The sequence below is a fragment of the Cervus canadensis genome, chromosome 5, assembly GCF_019320065.1.
Source record: "Cervus canadensis isolate Bull #8, Minnesota chromosome 5, ASM1932006v1, whole genome shotgun sequence".
Classification (NCBI taxonomy): domain Eukaryota; kingdom Metazoa; phylum Chordata; class Mammalia; order Artiodactyla; family Cervidae; genus Cervus; species Cervus canadensis.
In genome coordinates, this window is record NC_057390.1 from 93,696,376 (window position 1) to 93,717,994 (window position 21,619).

At 56.6% G+C, this 21,619-nt stretch overlaps 1 protein-coding gene across 3 annotated transcripts in view; it reads right to left on the minus strand.

Annotated features, from left to right (window-relative positions):
* The window catches only part of FAM102A (family with sequence similarity 102 member A), a 34,979-nt gene extending 13,690 nt beyond the window's left edge, over positions 1–21,289 (minus strand). For 2 of the 3 annotated variants that reach the window (XM_043469670.1, XM_043469669.1), the window contains exon 1: positions 21,130–21,289. In XM_043469670.1, coding sequence (XP_043325605.1) covers positions 21,130–21,275 — 146 coding nt within the window. In that variant the 5' untranslated portion in view covers positions 21,276–21,289. Of the gene's footprint in view, positions 1–5,824; positions 5,850–21,129 lie in introns of those variants that run through there. The other variant, XM_043469671.1, reaches the window with a different exon arrangement.
* Positions 21,290–21,619: the final 330 nt, after the last annotated feature.

Here is a 21,619-nt window from a genome sequence, read left to right on the forward strand (position 1 = left end):
GGTCATAGGGCCAGCTGCAACATGCTTGTTCCCCGAGGCATCTATCTGGGTCTCTGAGTCCCAAGTCCAGGCCAGGTGCTGGACTCTGCAGTGGACTGGAGTGACAGACTTGACATGTGAGTCACCCCAGTCATGACTCAGCGTCACCAGGACAGGGCGGGGGGAGTGGTGAGTCAGGGACAGTTACTAGCTGCAGAGATGGCATTCAGGCGCAGACCCGAATGCAGAGGAGGGGAGTAGCCAGTGGGGGACACAGTTCCCAGCAGAGGGAACCGCATGAGTGGGAAACGATCATACTCTTGGGTTCTCGGCCAATGAAGGGCCCCAAGTCAAGCCTCTATGAGGAACTCCCTTCTCGCCCCACGAGGCTTTGAGGATGGAACCAAGGCTTCCCCACATCCTGCCAGGGCTGTGATGGAAGCAACACGACTCGGTCAGGCAGACCTGGGCTCAGAACCGCACACTGCAGCTCAGGCTGAGGCCCAACCTCTGCATCGGCATCAGTGAAACAGGCACAGGAGCCACTCATCGTGGGCCTCTGAGAGCATTCAGGGAGGTGCGCCCGGCAAGGGCCAGGCCTCGGGAGGCCCCTGAGACATGTCTTATCTGACGAAGACGCTGGAGTTGAGGGGCACTCAATCACCAAGATGCTCTGACCTTGTTAGGAACGTGAGCTCCAGCAACCCCAGCAGATTGGGGACAGACAGAAAAGGTCAGGGCTCGAGAGGACAGGGAGAGGAAGGGAGAGTTCCCAACCCCCTGGTGGACATGGGGCAGGAAGCAGGTGCCCCAGGAGAGGCGGCGGTCCCAGGCCGGAGCACCATCTGACCCAGCCGTGGTGGGCCCCCTTCATTCATCAAATGATTGAGCACCAGCTGTGTGTCAGCCCCTGTTCTGTGCACTGGGCCACAGCAGTGACTAGCTTACATTTTGCTGGAAAGAAGAACTACAACTGCCTCTATTGGTAGATGACTTGATCTGGTATGCAGAAAATCCTAAGGAAGCCACTACCTATTAGAATACACCAGTTCAGCCAGGTTGTAGAATACAAGGTTAATATACAAATATCAGTGACCTCCTGTATACTAGTGGACATCCACAATGAAATGAAACAACTTCATTTACAATAGTATCAAAAAGAATAAATTTAACAAAAGAAGTACAAAACATATGCTCTGCAAAACTACAAACTATCAATACCTTGCTGAAAGAAATTCAAGAATATCTAAGTAAATGGAAAGACATCCCATAGTCGTGGAAAGATTTAATCTTGTTAAGATGACAGCACTCCCAAATTGGTCTAAAAATTCAATACAATCTCTATCAAAATCTCAGCTGACTTTGCCACCAAAAATTGAAAAGTTGATCCTAAACCTTAGAAACTCAAGGGACTAGAATAATCAAAACAATCTAGAACATACATAAAGGATTCACATGTCTTGACTGCAAAAATTCTACAAAGCTACAAATTAAGAAAGTATGGTTCTGGCATAAGGATAGATACAAAGAATCAAGGAATAGAATTGAGAGTCCAGAAACAAATCTTTACATTTATGGTAAATTAATTTTAACAAAGGTACAAATGGGGGAAAGAATAGCCTTTTTAACAAAAGTTGCTGGGACAACTGGATATTCACATTCAAAAGAATGAAGTAGAACCCATTTTTCACCCCATGTACAATAATTAACTCAAAATGAATCAAAGGCGTAAGTTGAAGAGCAAAAAACTATAAAATTCTTAGAAGAAAACATAGGGGTAATGCTTCATGATCTGTGATGAGGCAACAGTTTCTTAGATATGACACCAAAAGTGCAAGCAATAAGATAAAAATATAGATATACCGAACTTCATAAAAATTTTAAAACTCTGTGATTCAAAGAACACCATCAAAAAAGTGGAAAGACAGCCCACAGAACAAGAGGAAATATTTGCAAATCATAAATATAAGGGACTCGTAGCTAGAGTATACAAAGAGCTCTTACAACTCAAAAATAAAGACAAATAACCCAATTTAAAAATAGGCAGATAATCTGAATAGACATTTCTCCAAAGAAGATATACAAATGGCCAATAAACACATGAGAAGATGTTCAACATCAGTAACTATCAGGAAAACACAAATCAAAACTGTAACAAGCGTCAACTTCACACCCACTAGAACGGCTATAATCAAGGAGGATAATAACAAGTGTTGATAAGGATGTGGAGAAACTGGAACACTCGGTGCACTTCTGGCAGGAATGTAAAATGGTCCATCTGCTTTGGAAAACAGTCTGGCAGTTCCTCAAGAGGTTAAACTAGAGTTACCATATGACTCAGCAATTCTACTCCTAGATATAAAGCCAAGAGAAATGAAACACATGTCCATATGAAAATTTGTACACAGATGTACACAGCAGCATTATTCATAATAACCAAAAAAGTGAAAGCAAACCAGATGTCCATCAACTGGTGAATGGATACATAAAGTGTGATATATCCAAACAATGGAACATTATTCAGCAGTCCAAAGAGCACCTAAACATGCTACAATGTGAACTAACCTTGAAAATATCCTACTTAGTGAGAGAAGCCAGTCACAAAGAGTATACCTTGTATGATTCAGTTTCTAAGAAATGTCCAGAGAGGCAAACCTATAAGAGGCAGAAAGACTGATGATTGCCAGGAGATGGGGGAGTTGGGGGGAAAAAAATGGGAATAACTGCTAATGGGTATGGAGTTTCTTTTTAGCGTGATGAAAACATTCTAAACTTGGCTGTGGTGACAGTCACAACTCTGTGAATATACTAAAAACTTTAAATGGGTGAACTGTGTGGTTTGTGAATTGCAGCTCAAAGAACAGTTACCAAAACCAAACCAAAAGCTTGGTAGTTCAGAGAGGAAAATGGAGCACAGAGAACAGGGACAGTGGTTAGGGAGTACCAGACGGAGATGAGAGGGGGAGCTGCTCCTTTGGGCAGGTGGGTAGGGAAAGCCCTGTGGCAGTGATGTCTGATCAAGGTCTGGAGTGAAGTGAGGGTGTGGGCTGAGCAAAGACTGGCGGGAAGAGCCGTCCTGATGCATGAACAGCAAGTGCAAAGGCCCTGAGGTAGAAACAAGCTTGGCCAATGGAGAAGTGGCGTGGGGGTTCAGGGGCTGAATGGGACTGGGGAGGGGAGCAGAGGGGATGAGGCAGTGGAGGGAGCAGGGTTAGGTCCCGCTGCACCGTGGTGAGAACCCTTGAGCCCTCCCCCTGACAGTGCCTCGGTCTTGGGTCTTGCCACGATGGATTCCGGGCTGAGGGCCTCAGCCTGGAGGAGGTGGGTGGAGAGGCACAAAGACTAGACCATTTGCCATCGGGCAGAGGCCCCAAGCCTGAAAGCAGGGAAAGTGAGGGGGCAGCAGGGACACCAGAGCAGACCCTCAGACCTCCGCCTGCCCCTCCACTGGCCTGAGCCAGCCCAGGAGTGGCAGCAGCTGCTGCAGGCTGAGGAGGAAGCTCACAGTGCCGGGCGTGTTGAAACACCCAGAGGAATCAGGATTAGTGTCTGGGAAAGAAAGCCGGTATCGAATTGTGCGTTCTCTCCCTTCCCCTTTGTGAGTCTGCCATGGGAACGCCGGGCCAGGACGCCTCCCTGACCGTGGTTCCTGCAGGCCCGGCCAGAGAAAGCCTCGGGGACCCCTCCCAGGCTAGGGTTACAGGCGGCTTCCTCTCCCACTGTGGGAAGGTGGGCCAGGGCAGGGCTCACGGGATCAGTCCTGCGCCTCCCCGTGTTTCCACAGGGCTCTAAATACACACTATTAAGTCCCGCCACTCCCACGGGAAGAAGCGCGGAGCCTCGCCCTGGCACAACCCGGGAGGTCACGGCAAGGATAAAACAAGTGCCCCAGCAGTGGCCATTCCCTGAGGGCCTACTGCGTGCCGCCCAGAACTCTTCAGCACTAGGAGTTGGCTGTTACGGTGGCCCACTTCACAGATGAGGAAAATGAGGCTCGTAAAGGCTGAGAAACCCAGTCACAGAGCGGTAAGGAGCGGAGCTCAGTCTCAACTTGGGGCCCATCTGTGTCCAGAGCCAGGGAGGGCACACCCGGGACCCAGCCCTGCAGATGCCTCCAGGGCCCTCTGGAGAGAGGGAGCCAGGACCTCCAGCCAGGTGGTCTGGGGTCCCAGGCACAGGCAGGGATAATGGGGGGAGATGAATACAGACTCAGGGTGTGGATGGGGGCATTCATTAAAAAAAAAAAGGCAAGAAAAAAAAAAAAAGAAAAAAAAAAAAATAAAAAAAAAAAAAAGCAAGAATTAAGATGCCAAGTAGAGGACCAGGAGCCCAAGGTGGGAGCTGACTTTAGCCAGGTTTGAGGAAATCTCAGGGCTTGATTCACTGAAGAAGAAACTCTTATGAAGCACTTACTAGGTGTCAAGTACTGCTGAAGGACCTAGGAACATAAACAGTGAACAAAACAAAAAAATTTTGCCTTCAAGGGGCTTATAGTCTGGCAGTAGGTAGGAGACAGACAAAATGAGGTAAAAACACAGCAGATGGTGGGAAGTGCTGTGGAGGAAGGAGCGTGAGGGCAAGACGGCCAGGAAAGATGTTGATGGGAAGGGCACACCTGAGCAAAGAGCTGAAGGAGGTGACAGTGTGATGACGATGCGGACACCTGGGGGAAGAACAATCAGGCGTGAGGAACAGTCAGTGCAAAGGCCCTGAGGTGGGGATCTGCCTGGCATGTTTAGGAAGGGGCAGGGAGGCCACGGGCCAAGAAGGCACCGTGGAGAATAGCCCCCAGGAATAGCAAGGGTCCCCGCTTCGGGGCTGCCAAGGGTCCTGAAGGTGACCCGGATGCTGAAAGCTGAGCACTGCCTGACACCAGCCATGAGTCGATGGACTGTGGCCCAAGGGGCGGGGGCTGGGATGGGGCCTGTGTGGGCAATGTGGATCTCCAGACACATTCCTGACTCCCCAGGTGCCATGAGCAGGATGTGGGGGGAACAGGGAGAGCATGAAAAAATTACAAGTGAGCCTCTATGACGAAAAATCATCCAGAAGATGCTCATTAAGAACACACAGGGTTGGGAGGCTTCCCTGGTGGTCCGCTGGCTAAGACTCCACACTCCCAATGCAGGGGGCCTGGGTTCGATCCCTGGTCGGGAACTAGATCCCACGTGCCACAACTAAGAGTTCCAGGGCTGCAGCTAAGATCCAGTGCAGTCAAATAAATTTTAAAAAGGAGAAAAGTAACACACACACAGGACTGTGTATCCACTCCCCCACCCCGCTTCCCCTGCTAATGTGGCTTAGAACAGGCTGAGAACTGAAATGTAAAGATGACGGCACCAAACCCGAAGAGGACACCGTCGACAGCCTCAGGCTGCGGGTTCCCAAGCCGAGCGGCCCGCTCCACCTGCAAAGGGGCAGGAAGGGACAGTGGCTGAGGGAAGGAGGGAGCTTGGGGTGGGTCTGGCTAAGGTGGGGTGAGGGACTGCAGGGCCACTGTCTTCATGTCTCTCCGAGAATTGTTTCTGTAGTTGAACTTGAAATTGAAAAACAAGAAAAGCTTCCGAGGTTAGAAAAAACAGTGAAAGTGTTAGTCATTCAGTTGTGTCCACCTCTGTGACCCCATGGACTACAGCCCGCCAGGCTCCTCTGTCCATGGGATTCTCCAGGCAGGAATACTGGAGTGGGTAGCCATTCCCTTCTCCAGGGGATCTTCCCAACCCAGGGATCGAACGTGGGTCTCCTACATTGCAGGCAGATACCTTTCCGTGTCTGAGCCACCAAGGAAGCCCTGTGAGGTTAGAAGGGCTGGTCAAAAGCCAAAAGGATTTGAATGCTCACCTACCTGATTCAAGGCCTGGGCCCACACTCACCCCCCAGCAGGACCGCGCAGCCCCTTGTAAGAGACGAAGATGGCCCCGAACCTCCCTCGCCTGGGGTTTCAGGGTTTGAGCCCACACTGCCAGGGACAGGTAATTACAGAGACTGGGTTTGCAGGCGAGTTTCGTTTTTAGCTTTAAGATATACAATTAGACATCCAAATCCCAGAGAGGCAGGGCGAGGCCTCTCCACCCACCGCAGCCTGCCGGTGGCCCTCGCAGCAACAGAATTCAGCTATTTCTGGGCTGTCCTGAAATAGAGCAGAGCACCCTACTGGGCTGGTGTCTCCCTCAGAGCTCCCCTGGCCCCAGATCCTCACCAGGGCTTCTCTTATGCCTCCAAAAAGCCTCCCTTTGGGCACCGGCTCGATGCCAGGCCCGCACGGGCAGGGGGTACACAACCAGAGCAGACATCCTCAGGATGTCTCCCCAGCTCACTGGGGAGACACACAAAAGTCAAGTGAAAGTCACTCAGTCGTTTCCGACTCTTTGTGACCCCATAGACTATAGAGTCCATGGAATTCTCCAGGCCAGAATACTGGAGTGGGTAGCCTTTCCCTTCTCTAGGGGATCTTCCCAACCAACCCAGGTCTCCTGCATTGCAGACAGATTCTTTACCAGTTGAGCCACAAGGAAGCCCAATTACACAAAAAGTGACCTGACAACTGCTGTCAAGGGAAGCTTGACAGGAAGGGAAGGGGCTGTGAGCGAGGTGAAGAGACCGGGGGCCTCACTGGGTCGGCGGCAGTGACCCCACAGCTGGGACCTCAAGGCTGTGGCTGGCTGGACAAAGACGCAGGGAGATGGGCCAGGCGGTGGGAAGAGCCCAGGACGACCCGGAACGAAGGAGGCTGGGAGGGGGGCGGGCAGGACGAGGCAGGGGAGGGCGAGGTGCATGAGTGACCGGGAGGCCCGTCACCGGGACTGCATCTGTGAAAGGGTGATCCCGCCCACCGCGAGGGGCTGTCCGGTGACCCACTGGGCCATGTCCAGCTAGCTCCTTTCTCCTCTGCTCAGCCTGAGGGGGGATACAAAGAATTCTGCCAATGCGGGGTGGGGGTGTGGTGACTACATCATCCTAGCATCTGTCCCACCGTGTATCAGGGACCGAGAGAAAGGCAGCTGACCACCTTTGCGGCCCCACACAGATGGGGGCGCAGGGCATCTATCGACCAGCACTGCTTCCCTGGAGCTCATGACAGAGCCACATAGAGCAGGACTCTCGTTTGAGAACGCCCTCCTGCCTCCAGGCTCATCTTTAATCAGCAGTAAAACCCAGCCCTCTCATTGAGCCTGTTCTACAGGACACATGTTTCATATACACGGGCATCGTCTTCTATCACAATCCTAGGAGGTATGTGCCAGCGTTGGTCCCATTTTACAGATGAAGAAACTGAGGTTCAGGAAGGGACAGAACAAGCCCAACCAAGGAGGGACAGAATAGGGTCAGAGGCTGACCCAAGGCCACCCCTTCACCTCTTCCCCGTGTTGTTGCCCCTCAAATGCAGGAAGGAAAGTGGACACCTTGGTGGAGCAAATGCTTCTCCCCAGGCTCCCTGCAACTGAAAGGCCAGGAAGCGAGGCACCATCCTTAGCCTTTCAGATGGAGAAATCTGGGGCTCCCAGCAAGAGACGCCATCCCCCCCGCCAGAGTCTGGGTTCCGTGGTTCCCCAAGGGTGGCTCACTGGCACATCCCTAGCTCCTGGCCCAGACCAGCCTCACTGCCCAGAAAATGTAAGATCTCAGAGCTTTAGCACTGCTCCCAGTCTCCATCAAGCAGGTGACAAGGGGTCAGTGCCACGGGGGCCACCTCCTGGCCTCAGGCTGATTACAGCCCGCAGGCTGTCGCATCTACAGGGTCCCTGCAGATAGGGACCAAAGCGGGGCCATCTCAGGCGAAGGCACAGCACAGACCACAGGAGTCTCAGAGCAGGAAAGTTGAGAGCGTCTCAGTGTGGGGGCCCATGGAAGGGCTCCAGCCTGACCCAACCTCAGTCCCTCACCTTCCCAGCGGCCTGGCTGCAAGCATTTGTCTGTCTTGTGCCCAGCAGAGAGCCGAGCAGCTCAACCATGGTCATGGTCTAGAAGTGGGGGTGCCGGGGCCTGGGAGGACAGAGCATCTTAGACTCTAATCAACACTGAAAAACAAAACTGTCACAAACGAAGATTCCCGGGCCCTGCCAGAACTAGACTCTGTCACGGCAGGGTTTCTCCACTTCAGCACTCTGGACATTTGAAACCATTCTGGTTTTGTTTTTTTTTTTTGGGGGGGGGGTGTCCTGTGCATCACAGGACATTTAGCAGCATCCTACCACGAGCACAAGTCCAGCTGTGACAACCAAGTATGTCCCCAGATGCTGTCAACTGTCTGGGGGCAAAGACATCCCTGGTTAAGAACCACTGCTGCAGACCCTGGACTGGACTTTTTGAAAAGCTCCCAGGTTAATTCCGAGGCAGGAGTTGGGCACCCAGCTAAGAGGGCACGTCCATGAGCACTGGGTGGGACCCCGGGGACTCCCGGCCCCACTGCGCTCCTGCGTTCCTGGGGGGCCAGTCCCTCGCTTTCTGCCCCTAGGACAAGAAATAAGCAGAGCAAGGCTCCATCATGTGAATCCCTCCCTGCCCCCCACCCCAGGCAGTCACCAAATCCCGCCTGCACCTCCCAGCCACGTGGGCTCCGGGATCTCCCATCCTTGGCTGGTTTCAGGAGGAGCAGCGAGTGGTCCTAGTGATGCAATCAAGGTTCCCGGCTGATGAAGCCCAGCCCCGGGCCAGGCGAGGCAAGAGTCTCATAAGGAAACCATTTAAATTGACAACATCTGCCTGTGCTTCCCTGAAGAGCAGCGAGTCCAGCCGCCTGGGGAGGGGCCCACCCCAGGGAGCGGACGAGGCGTCCGTCCAGGGGCTGCAGGGCGGTGGAGCCTCCATTCCAGTGACGTGGCCCACGCGGCAGCCAGGCAGCATCTGGCTCCTGCCAGCAATCCAGGGCCTCGCGCAGGGGAAGCAGCTTGTTGTGGTTCTGACAGGGCCAGCCCCTCCTCCTGGGATGCAAAGAGGCAGCAAGAAGTTCCTAGAAGTCGGGCCACTCTGGCGCAGTGAGAAAACATTAGGGACGGGAGGAAGGATTCTGCAGGCGGACACCCCTGGCCTCGAATCCTGCTGCTCACCAGCCCGGAAACCTTGAGTTGGATCAAAAAAACCCAAAGTGGGGACTTCCTTGGTGGTCCAGTGGTTAAGAATCGGCCTTGCAAAGCAGAGGACGTGGGTTCGATCCCTGATCTGGGAACTAAGATCTCACGTGCTGTGGAGCAACTAAGCCCAAGCACCACAACGAAAGATCCCACGAGACCCAGCGTGCATGTGTGTGCGTGTGTGTGTGTGCATGTGTGTGTGTGTGTGTGTGCACACGTGTGCGTGCGTGCTCAGTCATGTCTGACTCTTTGCCACCCGGGACTGGAGCTCGCCAGGCTCCTCAGTCTATGGGATTTTCCAGGCAAGAATACTGGAGTTGGGTTGCCATTTCCTACTCCAGGAGGATCTTCCCGACCCAGGGATCGAATCCATGTCTCCTGTGTCTTTTGCATTAGCAGGAGGATTCTATACCACTGAGCCACCTGGGAAGCCCACATGACCCAACGCAACCAAATAATTAAAACAATTTATAAAAAAAGGGGGGCAGGTGCCAGCTTCTCCATTTTACAGACACGGGCACGCTGCCTCCCTGCTTTGCCCTCCAGACTTGCCCGTACCCGGAGGCAGGCTCTGGAGGCAGCTGGGCAGCTCCCAGGTGAACGTGCGGGGATGCGATTCTCAGCAGATGCAACAGGCCACTCCCTCTTGCTCTTAGAGCCCAAGAGGACAGCAGGCTGTTGGAAGGGATCCAGAGTAAACTTGCTGGCTTTGACCCAGGAATGGTCCAAACCCAGGCACCTGGGTAAAGGTGTCCCCCTCCCCAACTAAGTGTGGCCCAGCCCAGCTCACTTCCGGGGTACTCTGCCTTGTGTCAGGGGCTACTCAAGCATGAACCCTCTGTAGGCACAATCACCACCCACTTCACAAATGAGCAAACGGATACTCAGGGAGTCCACAGGCCACTCAAGAGGTGAGGGGTGAACTGCACCCCCAAGCCCTACCTCAGGAGCCTACCCCTATCCCCTGCCATGCAGGATTGCTGGGAAAATGCTCCCAGACAGAAGAGCTGTTCTCGGGAGCATCGTCAACGTTCCTGTGCTTTGCGGGCTGACCCTTCACGAGTCTTAATACTAGAGAAGAGGCAGTCTTGAGACCAGTCTTACCCTAAAGGAGGCAAAGTCACACGCGGTCAGAGTGCATGGTCAGTGGGGCATGACCCTGGGCCAAACCTATCAAGCAAGACCTGCTGTTGTTGGGGACCAAACCTCGTCAATCCAGGGTGGGAGAGTGGGGAAATGCTCCTGGAGGAGTTCATGTCAGCTTCCTGCCTACTTATCGGGTGCTGAACTGACAGCTCTCCCTGCCTGACCTCCTGGAGTCCACACCACAAGCCTGGGAGGTAGGTACCATCATCCCCACATCACAGGCAGGGAAACTGAGATTCAAGGCACAGAAGCCACCTACCCCAGGTGTGGCCGGGACAGGGCCGTGATCTGGTCTAAACCCACAGCTGTCTGATCTCGGAATCTCAAACCAGGCCCAGGCCCTAGAAATTCAAAGCAAGAAGCCACAGCTGAGCTAAGGTAGCAACTTTCCCTTCCCTCAGAAGCCTCAACTGTAAAAAAACAGAGCTAAAGGGTCAGCTATGTGCAGGGGGCAGTTTCCTTCCCGAGCCCCTGAGATCCCCAGCAGGACCGTTCATAAGACAAGGGTGCAGGAGGCAGACAGACTGGGGTCCAAAGCCAGGATCTGCCCCCCACTGGACACATGACCTCTCTGGACCTCAGTCACTGCTCTGTTTCATGGGTTTGCTAAGAGGCTGAATGGGAGAACAGGGCCTGGCACATACCAAGGGGGACATGTCCGTTACTGTCAGAAGCAACTGTGACAGATGGTCCAGCAGGAAGACCAGGCGTGCAGGGCCCCTAATGGAGGCCCTGCTTCCCCACCCCAGGATATGTATGGACGAGGACATTTCCCCAGACCTTGAACCTGGCTCGGACATCCCGGGAGGTGGACTGGCAGGGAGCCCAGGCACGCTCAGGCCGCTCCTAGCTGACTCACACCTGGGTGGTGACTGAGTCACCCACGGAAGGGAAGAAATAGGAGGGAGGAATCCCCATCTCTGGAGTCCAGTTCCGTGAAGAGCTGGACTCAAGTGAGTCACAGGGATGTCCCTGTCCTCTGAGCCTCTACCCAGCCCCAGAGCCTTTTCTGAAAGCACCCTCCTCACTACTGCAGACACATTACTTCCCCTTCTGGGTCTAGGTATGGTGAAAATGGAAGGACTTCCCTGGTAGCCCCAGTGGTCAAGATCCTACACTTCCAATCAGGGGACACAGGTTCAATCCCTGCTTGGGGAACTAAGATCCCACATGCTGCACACTGACCAAAAAAAAAGAAGAAAACGTAAGGAAGCTTCTATATCCCAGAGTGCAGGCGTCTTGGAGGCAAGGCCTCCATTTCACTCACTGATGCTTCTCACATCCTAAGGATGGGACCTGGCACAGGGGAGGCACTCAGTAGGTCTCTGATGACTAGATCAGTGACATCCACAGTCCGGTTCCCAGTAAGGAGCTTCTTGCACTGAGATTTCCACCTCCAGGAAAGCTGCCTCCAGCTGTGGTCAGGACCTGTGCTATAGCTTTCAGTGTCATCGAGGGGTCAGAGGTCATCACCACCTCTGGATCTGCCCCTGGGTGGTCCCACTGCTCCTCACCACATGCCCCACGGCTCCCTGGACTTCTGAGGGGAACTGAGGAATAAAGAGGCCACCAGAGTCATGTCTCCTCACAAAACCAGCACAGAGTCAGACCTGCTTTTGCTGGCCATCTTCCGCAGCCCTCTGAGATTGCATCCACGGGACAAAGGGCTCAGGGGTCGGTGGGACCAGGAGGCCCTGACTCATTCCACCCCCTCCCCAGACAGCTGATTTCTCCTGCAGACTCAGGGGCTGACCCTGGGCCAGTCGCTGCCCCTGTCATTTTCAGGGGCATTTTGTCCACACACACATGAACTGAGCACTTGACTATGGGCCAGGCCTGAGCGGGACACTGTGGACACATCCGGAACAAGCCTGGGCCTTGGTCTTGACTGCATCCAAAATGGGCCAGGCCAGTCTCACCTGGGTCCATGTGATTCCTCTTTGACCAACAGGAAACCCTTAGGAGGCGCAGAAGCCCTGGGTCGGGCCTCCTCTTGCATTCAGGGCAATGCCCACTCAAAGGCCCACCCCCAGAGAAGACAGGGGTCAGGGCCAGAGTGGGCAGGAGAGGCTGACGCCGCCCCTCCCGCCCCGTGCTCAGCACTTCCGGGAGAGCTGATGTATCTAATGGTCCTCCCCTGGCTCAGGGGCGCCGGGTCAGGGGCCACGGCTATCTCTGCCACTGCTGGGCCCAGTGCCCAGGGCAGGAGCCTGGCTCTAACTGCAAATGTTTGCTGAAGGGGGTGAAGCACAGGAAGAGAGAAAGAGAAACAATTAAGGGGCGAGAGGGAGCAAGGTGAACCCTTCCTTCCTGCTCCCACCCCTGGATCGCCTCCAATAACGGCCCTGACAGCCACCACTGCCAGCCTTTCCAGGGCCCTGACTCGGTGCCGGGGTTTCTGCTGGGTACGTAATGGGGACGGGGGAGGGTGGGTGACCCACTTAATCCAAGCGCCGGGAAGGAGCTCATCACCCCATTTCACAGAAGAGGAAAGCAAGGCTCAGAGAGACCCGGTGGTCCGGCAGCCTTGGGAGCCCACCCTCCGTCTGAACCACCAAGGCCCACACCCAGCCAACCCTGCCAGGGTTTGCAAGAGGCGGAAGGAAAAATCCCCAGCCCGAGAAGACAGTTGGCAGCTGCCAGGAGGAGTTATGGCTCATAACTGATGCTTATCGGGCTCGGGCAGGGATGGTTCAGGCCACCCAGCCAGAAAGACCCTGGAAAGACCAGAGGATCCCGCCCCCCAGGCTCACAGGTGCCTGGCCCGATCAAAGGGGTGGGCGTGTCCAGTCCGTTTCTCAACACAGATATGTGCACACGCCGGGGCACGGCTGGCAGGCTCTCACAGCAGTCGTGCGTAACCAGCCGCCTAAGAAGCAGGACTTCACAGGTCCCGGAAGTCCCCTCCAGACATGACCTCCCCCCCACAACCCAAGCCAGCATCATCCTGACTCCTATCAGGATGGGTGGCTTTAATCAGAATGCTTTTGAACTTTATATAACCGGCCCGGGATGGCACGGCACGCTCTTGGGTCTGGCTCCTTCCCTCAGTGTTGTTTGCCACACTATCCTTGTTGTGAGTGGCAACGGCTGCTGCATAGCCCGCTGGGAGTTTGGTTTTTAATCATTCCATGATGACAGAGGTGGGAAACCGCTCCTATCAGCTGATGGCCGCCTCCCCTCCTGCCACTTGGAGTCCCAAGTGATCAAGCCCATGGCTGCCCCTGGGGGTTCTAAAATACAGCTCTGATTCACATCTTTCTGTGGCCCCTTGCCCATGGCTCCCCAGACTCCCAAGCCCAGCATCCTGCCTGGGGTGGGGCACGGTGGGGGGCAGGGCAGTAACCCCAGGAGGCAGCACGAGCCCCCCTGCACCCAGAAGGTGCTCAAGAACTCGTCCTGAGGGACTGGGGGTGGGGGCGCTCTTGCAGAGGAAGTGGTGGGAGGTAAGGGCGCCTTTGCGTGCGAGAAGGATCCAGACTTCTGCCTTCCCCAGCGGCCTCCCAGGCGCCAGCGTGCACCGCCTCCCCTCTTGGCAGGTTTAGTCTGGTTTCAGCTGCCCTGTGCCTGGCCCTGTGCTGGGCAGGGAAGCCCTCCCACCCCCTTCCTGGGCAACCCCTGCCCCACTGGATGGAGGAGGAAGCCCAGACTGAACGGACAAGGCTGTTGGCTGTGGTTACAGAGTCAGAGGGTAGTTGCCGAGGTCCAAGGGCAGATGTCAGGGCAGGGACCAGCCCCTCCTCCCCCCGCTAGGAGCAGCCCCCCTCTCCACACCCAACACAACCCACTGGTGCCCCCAGCTGCCTCTCAATCGCAGCCTCTGAGCCCCAAGGCGGTGCCCAGCTGCCCGGAAGGCGGGGAGGGCTGCTCCTGACACACGCTGATACCCCTGGCACCAGGGTGGGGAGGGCCTCGGCTCAGGCAGCTGGCGGTGACTGGCACTCGGTCCAGCACCATCAGCGCCCACGCTGGTTCAGGGCCAAGAGAGAAATGTCCCAGGTCGATGCCAGCGCCTGCCCTTGGCACAAGGCCCCAGGACTAAGATGCAACAGAGGCCACGCCAAGTCTGGGGCTGGAGCTAAGAGGCATGGCCCACTGGGGTGCACAAGGCCAAAAGGGGGGCCAAGGAAGGCCTCACAGGGGAGGGGGCTCTTGGGCTGAGCAGGAGTTTGGCCACGTAAAGCGGGGAAACGGAGTCTGAGGACAGAGCAGCTGCAGAAGCAAACAACTAGAGGAGTAAGGTGGGGTGAAGTCAGGCAGCCCGGGGACCCTAGCATCGCCCCCTGCTCCCCCAGCCCCAGCAAAGTCTGCCCTGGACCTCGGCGGGGAGCAGTCTTCTGTTCCCAGCGAGGGTCCCACAACTGACTGTGTGGAGGGCCCCTCCCTCCTTCGGCACTTCCTGTGTAGAAGCCCCCCCAACCCCCTAGCCCAGCCCCACCCAGGGGAGCATTCCAGCTCTCCCTGGCTTGGAGCCAAGCCCCTCAAGACAGAGCAGGTTCAAGCCAGCAAAGGCGAGAAAGTACAGAGACCCCACACTGGGGACCCTGAGTTCCAGCATGAGGCCCAGCTTCCTACACACTTGGGAGCTCACCTGCTCCCAGCCCTCCGGAAGGAACTTCTCCCCACAGCACCCCCAGAATCCTGAGACAGAGACAGTACCCCAGTCAGTCCTGGCCCCCAGGGCAGTTCCCTGACCAGAGGGACAACTGAGGTGGCTCCATCCAGCCTACCGCCTTGACTCAGCTGGGGACGAGCTGGACCTCTGATGGGCATTATCTCACCGCGTCTCCCAAGAATACCGCGGGCAGGCACCAGCAGCCCGGGGCTGGGGGGCCCAGGCCTGTGCCCAAGGTCGACGGGCGACAAGCAGCAGAGGAGGACGGGTATGTCCTCCCCAGGCCTGTAGGGGGGACAGGCCTCCAGCCCGACCAAACAGGCAGTGCGTCCTCTAGCAGGGCTCCTTCCTCCCAACCGTGGACTGGCCACTCCCCATTGACATCTGGGCAGATGAGGGGGCAGATGGTTCCAGGCCTGCATCTGAGAGCTGTCTGTTCCAAGCCTGGGCGCCAAAAGCAGCTTAGAGCAGAGGCTGAGGGTTTGCAACGACCGCCCCAAGCAGACACCAAAGCCGGGCCACGGGCTGGGCGGCTTTAGGCCTCACCAAGGCCACCAGCAGCACAGTTATGACCTCATGGAGAGCCGGAAGGCCTGGGGGGGCGGGGGGAAGCCCTGAGGGCAGGTCTGGTGTCCCCAGAACCCCCAGCACTTGCCAGGCCAGGTGGATAATGAAGAGTGACAGCCCTTGTCCACAGCCTACATCACTTCCAGGTCTCATTCTAAGTGAATCTGATGTCTCTCCCCTGCTCAGACCTTCCGGGGCTGTGTGATGAGATGAGGATAAATCTATATTGGTTGCCATGGGTGATACACTGCTCATTTCAGCAGCAGGCTACTGACTGCAGGGTCACCAGGCTGCACACACCAAGTCCCCCAGCTCCCAGGATCCATGGGCAGATAGGCCAGCAGCCCAGGCAGGGCTTCCAGAACACAAGTCAGGACTTCCAAGTATTGAGCAAGCAGAATTCAAAGCCTCTCCAGGCCCTCAGATACACGGTGTAGATGCTACTGCAAACCTTGGGCCAGAGAGGTTCCCAGAACTGAGCTCAACGTGAGGAACAGGCCTCAGGGAACAACCCTGGCTCCACGGGGCCCAGTCACCTCTGGTCAGAGCTGTGCCACTGCCAGGCTGGCAGGCAGGCACATGGCCGGGGTTGCCAGGGTGGCACCTGCCAATGGTGTGGCCAGCTGGCAGCAGAGGCCAGGCCCCGGGAGCAGACACCAAGGCCAGGCAACAGGCTGGACGGCTTCAGGCCTCGTCAAGCACACCAGCCACAGTCTGACCCCAGGAGCCCACAGCTGGCCTGACGCCATGACCTGGCTGCCAGCAAGACGTTGCTACCAGTGCCCGCCTCCTCAGGCCCCAGCTTGCCCACGGAAGGCCTCCCACAGGGGCCCCGGGGACCAGGCAGATCACCACCAGGGACCCAAGGGCATGAGGGGGGTCAAGAGAAGCCCAGAGCAGGCAGCTCACAGAAGAGGCAGCTTGGGCCAGATGCTGCCACGTGACACTGTCACCAGATGCACTGATTTAAAAGATTTTTTTCTTTTTATGCTTTCAAAACCTGTTAGACCCCTGTATAGGGCAACAAAACCCCAGCACAAGCTCCATGAGGGCAAGGACCACATCCAGCCCGGGGTGGGTGCCCAGTCGACATCTGTCAAGCAGACAGATGACCGAACAGAAAGGCTTCCCGAGTTGGTCCTGGGAGGACCCTTCCCAGGTGTGTCTGGCTGTGAAGTCTCTGTGAGGCCTCCAGGCGCACTGCCCACCCCCCACCCCCACCATGGGGAGCCCCCAGGAGCCGGGCTCTCTGCTCCTGGTCACCTCTGGAAGCCCGGGTCCAAGAGGGTGCTCAGAAAATGCGGAGTAGGGACCCGGGCTTTCCAGCCTCCTCCTCTGCCCTCCCCACCCGGTCTGTGAAAGGAAGTGGTGGCCCCGCCTACCTCGGGGTCCCACTGCACCCCCACATCCCTGTCCCCTCGGGCCTAAGAGACAGAACCGCGGGTCCAACTCAAGACCAAGAAGTATGGGAGAGCCGGCTGCCCAAGCCAACAGGTTCAAGAGGCATCTGCGGTCTTTTCCACGGAAGGAGGGCGAGGCCCCGCCAAGCCCGAGGTATGTGTGTAAAAGACCTGGCTTCCCCGGGCCCGCGGCCTCCAGCTGCAGAGCTGACCTGTCCGAGGCCCTTCTTCAGACCCCTCCAGATCCCAGGCAACCCTCAGAGAGCTCCCATTCCAGCCTGCTCATGGCCAGGCCCGCGGAAGGAAGGCAGTGTCCGTCTTGTGAGCACGCCTGCCCCCTTTCAAACGGTTGCCCCAGTGAAAACCCCACTGAAGAAATCATTGAAAACTGAAAGCGGTCACAGAAGAAAGTACAGGGTGGGAGCCCGCCCAAGTCACGTGTCTGTTTCTTAGACAGCCTGGCACTAAGTCCAGAGCAGGAAGAGCCCCTTGTCTCTCCCTGGCCCAGCCTGCCGCTTCATGCCAAGAGGGGCTCTGAGGCACCCGGGGCAGAGGTCAGGGCCAACCAGAGCTGTGCCATGAGCTCCTCCTACAAGGTCACCCTGAACGAGTGACTTCTCTGCCCCCAGCCTCAGTTTCCCCATCCCCTGGCCCAGGAGGCTCACTCTGCCTGTCCTCTCCGCAGAGGCCTTGCTGTCCGGTAGATCAGCGCCTCCCTCTTGCTCCCTCCCACCACCAGCCACGTGCACAGGGCAGCCGCAGGCCCAGTGCCAGCCAGGTGCAGAGACCTCTCAGGATGTTTGGGATTCCTCCTGCCCGAAAGACAGATTGGCTCAAGGCTGGAAGCCTGCGCCCGGCCTGCCCTGGGGAGACCACGACCTGGCCCACGGCTTCCCAGCTCACGAGACTTGGCTGGGACGCGTCCCTCCTGGGACCCCTGGGAAAGCCTCCCAGATGCCATTCGGATGCATCTGCTTAGAAGGCCTCTGGGCAGAGACCTTGGCAAATGCCCACTGTGCCCCAGTGCCAGCCCGCGCCTGCATAGAGTTCACAGCAACGACGTCCGCCCCGGTCCCCACCTGCGGCCCCCAGGCCCTTTTTCCTCAGATTTCACCAGATCGAGCCCAGTGCCTCGAAGCGATCCCAATTTGGATTTTCCTGTCGCGCCCATCCCACGGAAAAGAACCTCCTTCCAAGGTCTGGCAGCATCACACGGGGCTGCAACTGCTTCTGGCCCTCGGTCACCAAGGCAGGGTGGGGCCTTGGACCTCACCTGATTCCAGTGAGGAATCTGCCAGTCCCCAGCTAGGTGATGGGGGTCTACCACTTTAGGGCTCTTGACCCCAATTTCCTCATCAGCTCAGGGGTGGGATTCAAGGACTCAGTGGATCATGCATTCTAGGTGTTTAGCGGGTCCCTGGCATCTCACAGTGCGCAATCAAAGGCAGCTTAACCCTGATGATAAAATGGTTATTTTTGCAATTGCATTTCTAGCCAGGTGACCCCTCCGGATGGCCGAGAGGATTAACAGACACGTCATGTGCAAAAACACCCGGCGTGGCACCTGGCACGCAGCACAGAACCTGGTAACCATGAGGATCATGGTTCGTAAGGAGGCCTCAGAGAGGTGAGGCTGGGGAAACAGTGCGACGAACCACCTGTTCTACCTGCTCAAATTGGGTCAGGCTGGAGCTGTGTACCCAGCTGTTGCCATGGCACCCAGCACACAGGGAAACACTCTAAGCTAGGAGGGTGGTTGCTGCAGGAGTGGGGCCTCGGGCCTGCTTCGCCCAGACACCTCCCATGCTGCCACTACCCCCGCTGTCTGGACCACATCGGGGATCCCCGAGGTTGGGGCAGTACGCCGCTCAACTAAGCAGGTCACATACCCCTGACCACACCCCAACTCCAAAACAGGGCTTTGGCCCTCTGGGTGGGGGTAGTGGGGGCGGGCTGTGAGGAGGGGCTCCCAGGCTGCAGACCAGGGTGTGTGAAAGGGGAGTGGATGGAGTAGGAACCCAGGAACCCTCATCTCCTGGGAAAACGCCAAAGCACCTCTAAGCAGCCTCGGGTCCCAACATGTCTGTTCCCTCCAGCCACACTTGCCCAGCAGCGAACAGGCACCCAGAGCCCACTTCGTGCCTAGCTGTGTGGGGTTCAGTGCCAGCTCTTCCCTCCTCATCCCACTCAGCTTTCATCCAGGGTGAGGGTTGGCAAAGGCTGTCAAGGCTCAGCCAGGTTTAGGGAATCCATGGCCCATGGCCAAGAAGGAAGAAGGGGAGAGAGAGGAGAAATCCAGACGCTGTGGGCTGAGATCTGGAACTTTCAGACTTTCCCGCGTGAGGGGGCAGGTTTGGGGCAATGGAAAGGCTGACAGGTAGGGTGGCAGGGGCCCCAGGGCCTGGGAAGCCCAGCTGAAACTTTAGCCTGGGGCTGAATACTGACTCCTCAGTAGAATCCAAGACCCTGCCCCCAACCCTCAACTCAGATGAGAGCCCCTCCACTGCTGACTCCAGCTAGTACCCCCAAGATCTAGGAGGGGCCTGGGGCATGGACCTGTCTACCATAGTAACCGCAGTGGTTGCAACGATTTGCCTGGCCAGACGTCGTATATACATTATTCATTCCCCGTCACAACTGTAGCAGTGGGTATGATCTCCCATTTCTCAGAAAAAAAACTTAAGGTACAAAGGTAGAACACAGTAGTGGCTAAAAGCACATCCTGAGTTTGAATCTGGCCTCTGCTGCCATAACACAGGCAAATCACTCCCTCTCTGAGCCTCAGTTTCCACCTCTATAAAATGGGAATAATCTTACACGGCACCCCCCCCCCACCAACCTCCACTCTGCTCCATGGCATAATCAAGGGGTTAAGTGAGAAGCACTAGTAAAACAGGGTGCAAAGGACCAATAACTTAACTTGCTGGTCCCTGGAATCAGAGAGGTTAGGTAACTTGCCCTAGGTCACCCAGCCAGTGAGGGGCCAACATCCCAGGCCCCAGCTCTGAGCATAGCCCTTTACCGGAAAGGTTGGGCTGCTCTGTGTGTGGCCGGCGGGATCACAGGCTCCCAACCCCACAGCAAAGGGCAGCCCTTGTCTGAATTCCTCAGATAAGCAAGCAGCCCCAGCCAAGCGGAGCAGGCCCAAGTGCACAGAGAAGGCACGCTCCACCCCGTAGATTCCTAAATCTGGGTTAAGCTGTAGGCCTCCTCTCTCTCCTCCCAGCGGAACATTGGACCACCAGATTCATCCAATAGGTCTCCAAACAGGCCGATTTCAGTCGACAACTGCCTCTTGTGGGGTCCCTGGCAGACCACTTGCTTCCTCTTTTTGGGGCCTCAGTTTCTCTATCTGTAACAGGCAACCCCATCTCACAACTATGGGGCAGCCCCAGCTAACTGGGCTCACAAGGAGGCCTGAGGAGCCAAGGGGCAGCCCAGCGAGGGGAACCAATGGATCACAGGCCCTGGGTCAGGCCTGGACCGCGTTCCCTCTGCTGAAACTTCTCCACAACTCGGACTGAGAGACCTGTACTGGGCCCAGAAAGTGGCCAAGCTGAGACTCCAACTCCCATCTGTCACACTCCAGGATGATGTGACCCAGGGAAGGGGGGTGCCGGGCACTGGCCACCCTCAGCAACAAGCTGGAAGGCTGGGACTGCAGGATGGGGAAGAACACAAAACTAAACTTGACCGAGCTTCTTTCAGCGAGGGCAGCAGCCTCCGTGACAAGGGCATTTGCAATGCAAAGCAGTCCAGCTCCAGCCAGAAGAGAACGGTCACTTAGAGGGGGCTGGGCGGGTTAAAATCCAGCCCCCACCCTCCAGCCAGACCCGGAGTGCCCGGGGGGACAGACCTTCCCGGGCGTCGGGGAGTGCCAGGGAACCTGTGGCTGGCCCGGGCTCTTAAATCATATGACAGCCTGAGCGGCCAGCTAGGTACAAGATGCCCTGGAAATACTCGCCCCTTCTCAGCCCTTCAAGGCCAAACTCTGCTGGGCTCTGCCTGCCAAGTCTGCAGAATGGGCCTACTGTGGGCTGTGTGTGTGCAAGGCCCCAAGAGGGGGCTGAAAGAACAGACTCCCCCCCCCCCCCCCCCGGCCAGGTATCCATCTGGTCACCTGCAGGTGGGTGCACCGCACCCTGCCAGCTTCCCTCAGGCCCAGATCTCCCAGATCACTCAGTCCTGCCTTGTGCAAACCTGCCCCAGACACGCATAATCTCCAGGACTCCTCTGGGCCCCAAGGGGCACTTCCACACCCGCCAAGTGGATAGATCTCGCTTCTCAAACCCCGCTTTGCACCCCTCTTTGCGCCCACCCCCCACGCAGGCAGGACTGCCCCAGCTCCTACCTTGACGACAAGCTGACAAAGTCCCCGCCATCCAGCAGCCGGACCTTGCAGAAGAGAACCCCATTCACGAAGGGGACTGCAGTCAGCTCCTCCAGGGTGAAAGTGGTTTGGAATTTAAATTTCTTCTTTTTCATCAAGAAAGCCATGAGCGAGTTCCCTGAGTCTGAAGCCCCGAAGGCCAAAAAAAAAAAAAAAGCGGGGGGAGCCAGAAATCCCCAGGATTCTTTCCCCTACCACCACACCCCCTCCTCAAAACACCAGAGCCGGATCCCGCCCAGATGGTGGCTGAGGCAGCAGAACGGATGGGGAGCTGAGTCTGGAGGGCCCGGGTCCGAACGAGCAGTCCAGTTCGCAGGCCGGCAGGCTTCACCCTCGGGGAGCTGGGGCTTGGACGGGTTCCGAGTGGCCGGGGGCTTCACCGGCCATGTAAACATTGGGGCAAGGTCCACGAGTCAAGGGCAGGGGTGGCGAGCGGCGCGCGAGCGGCCGT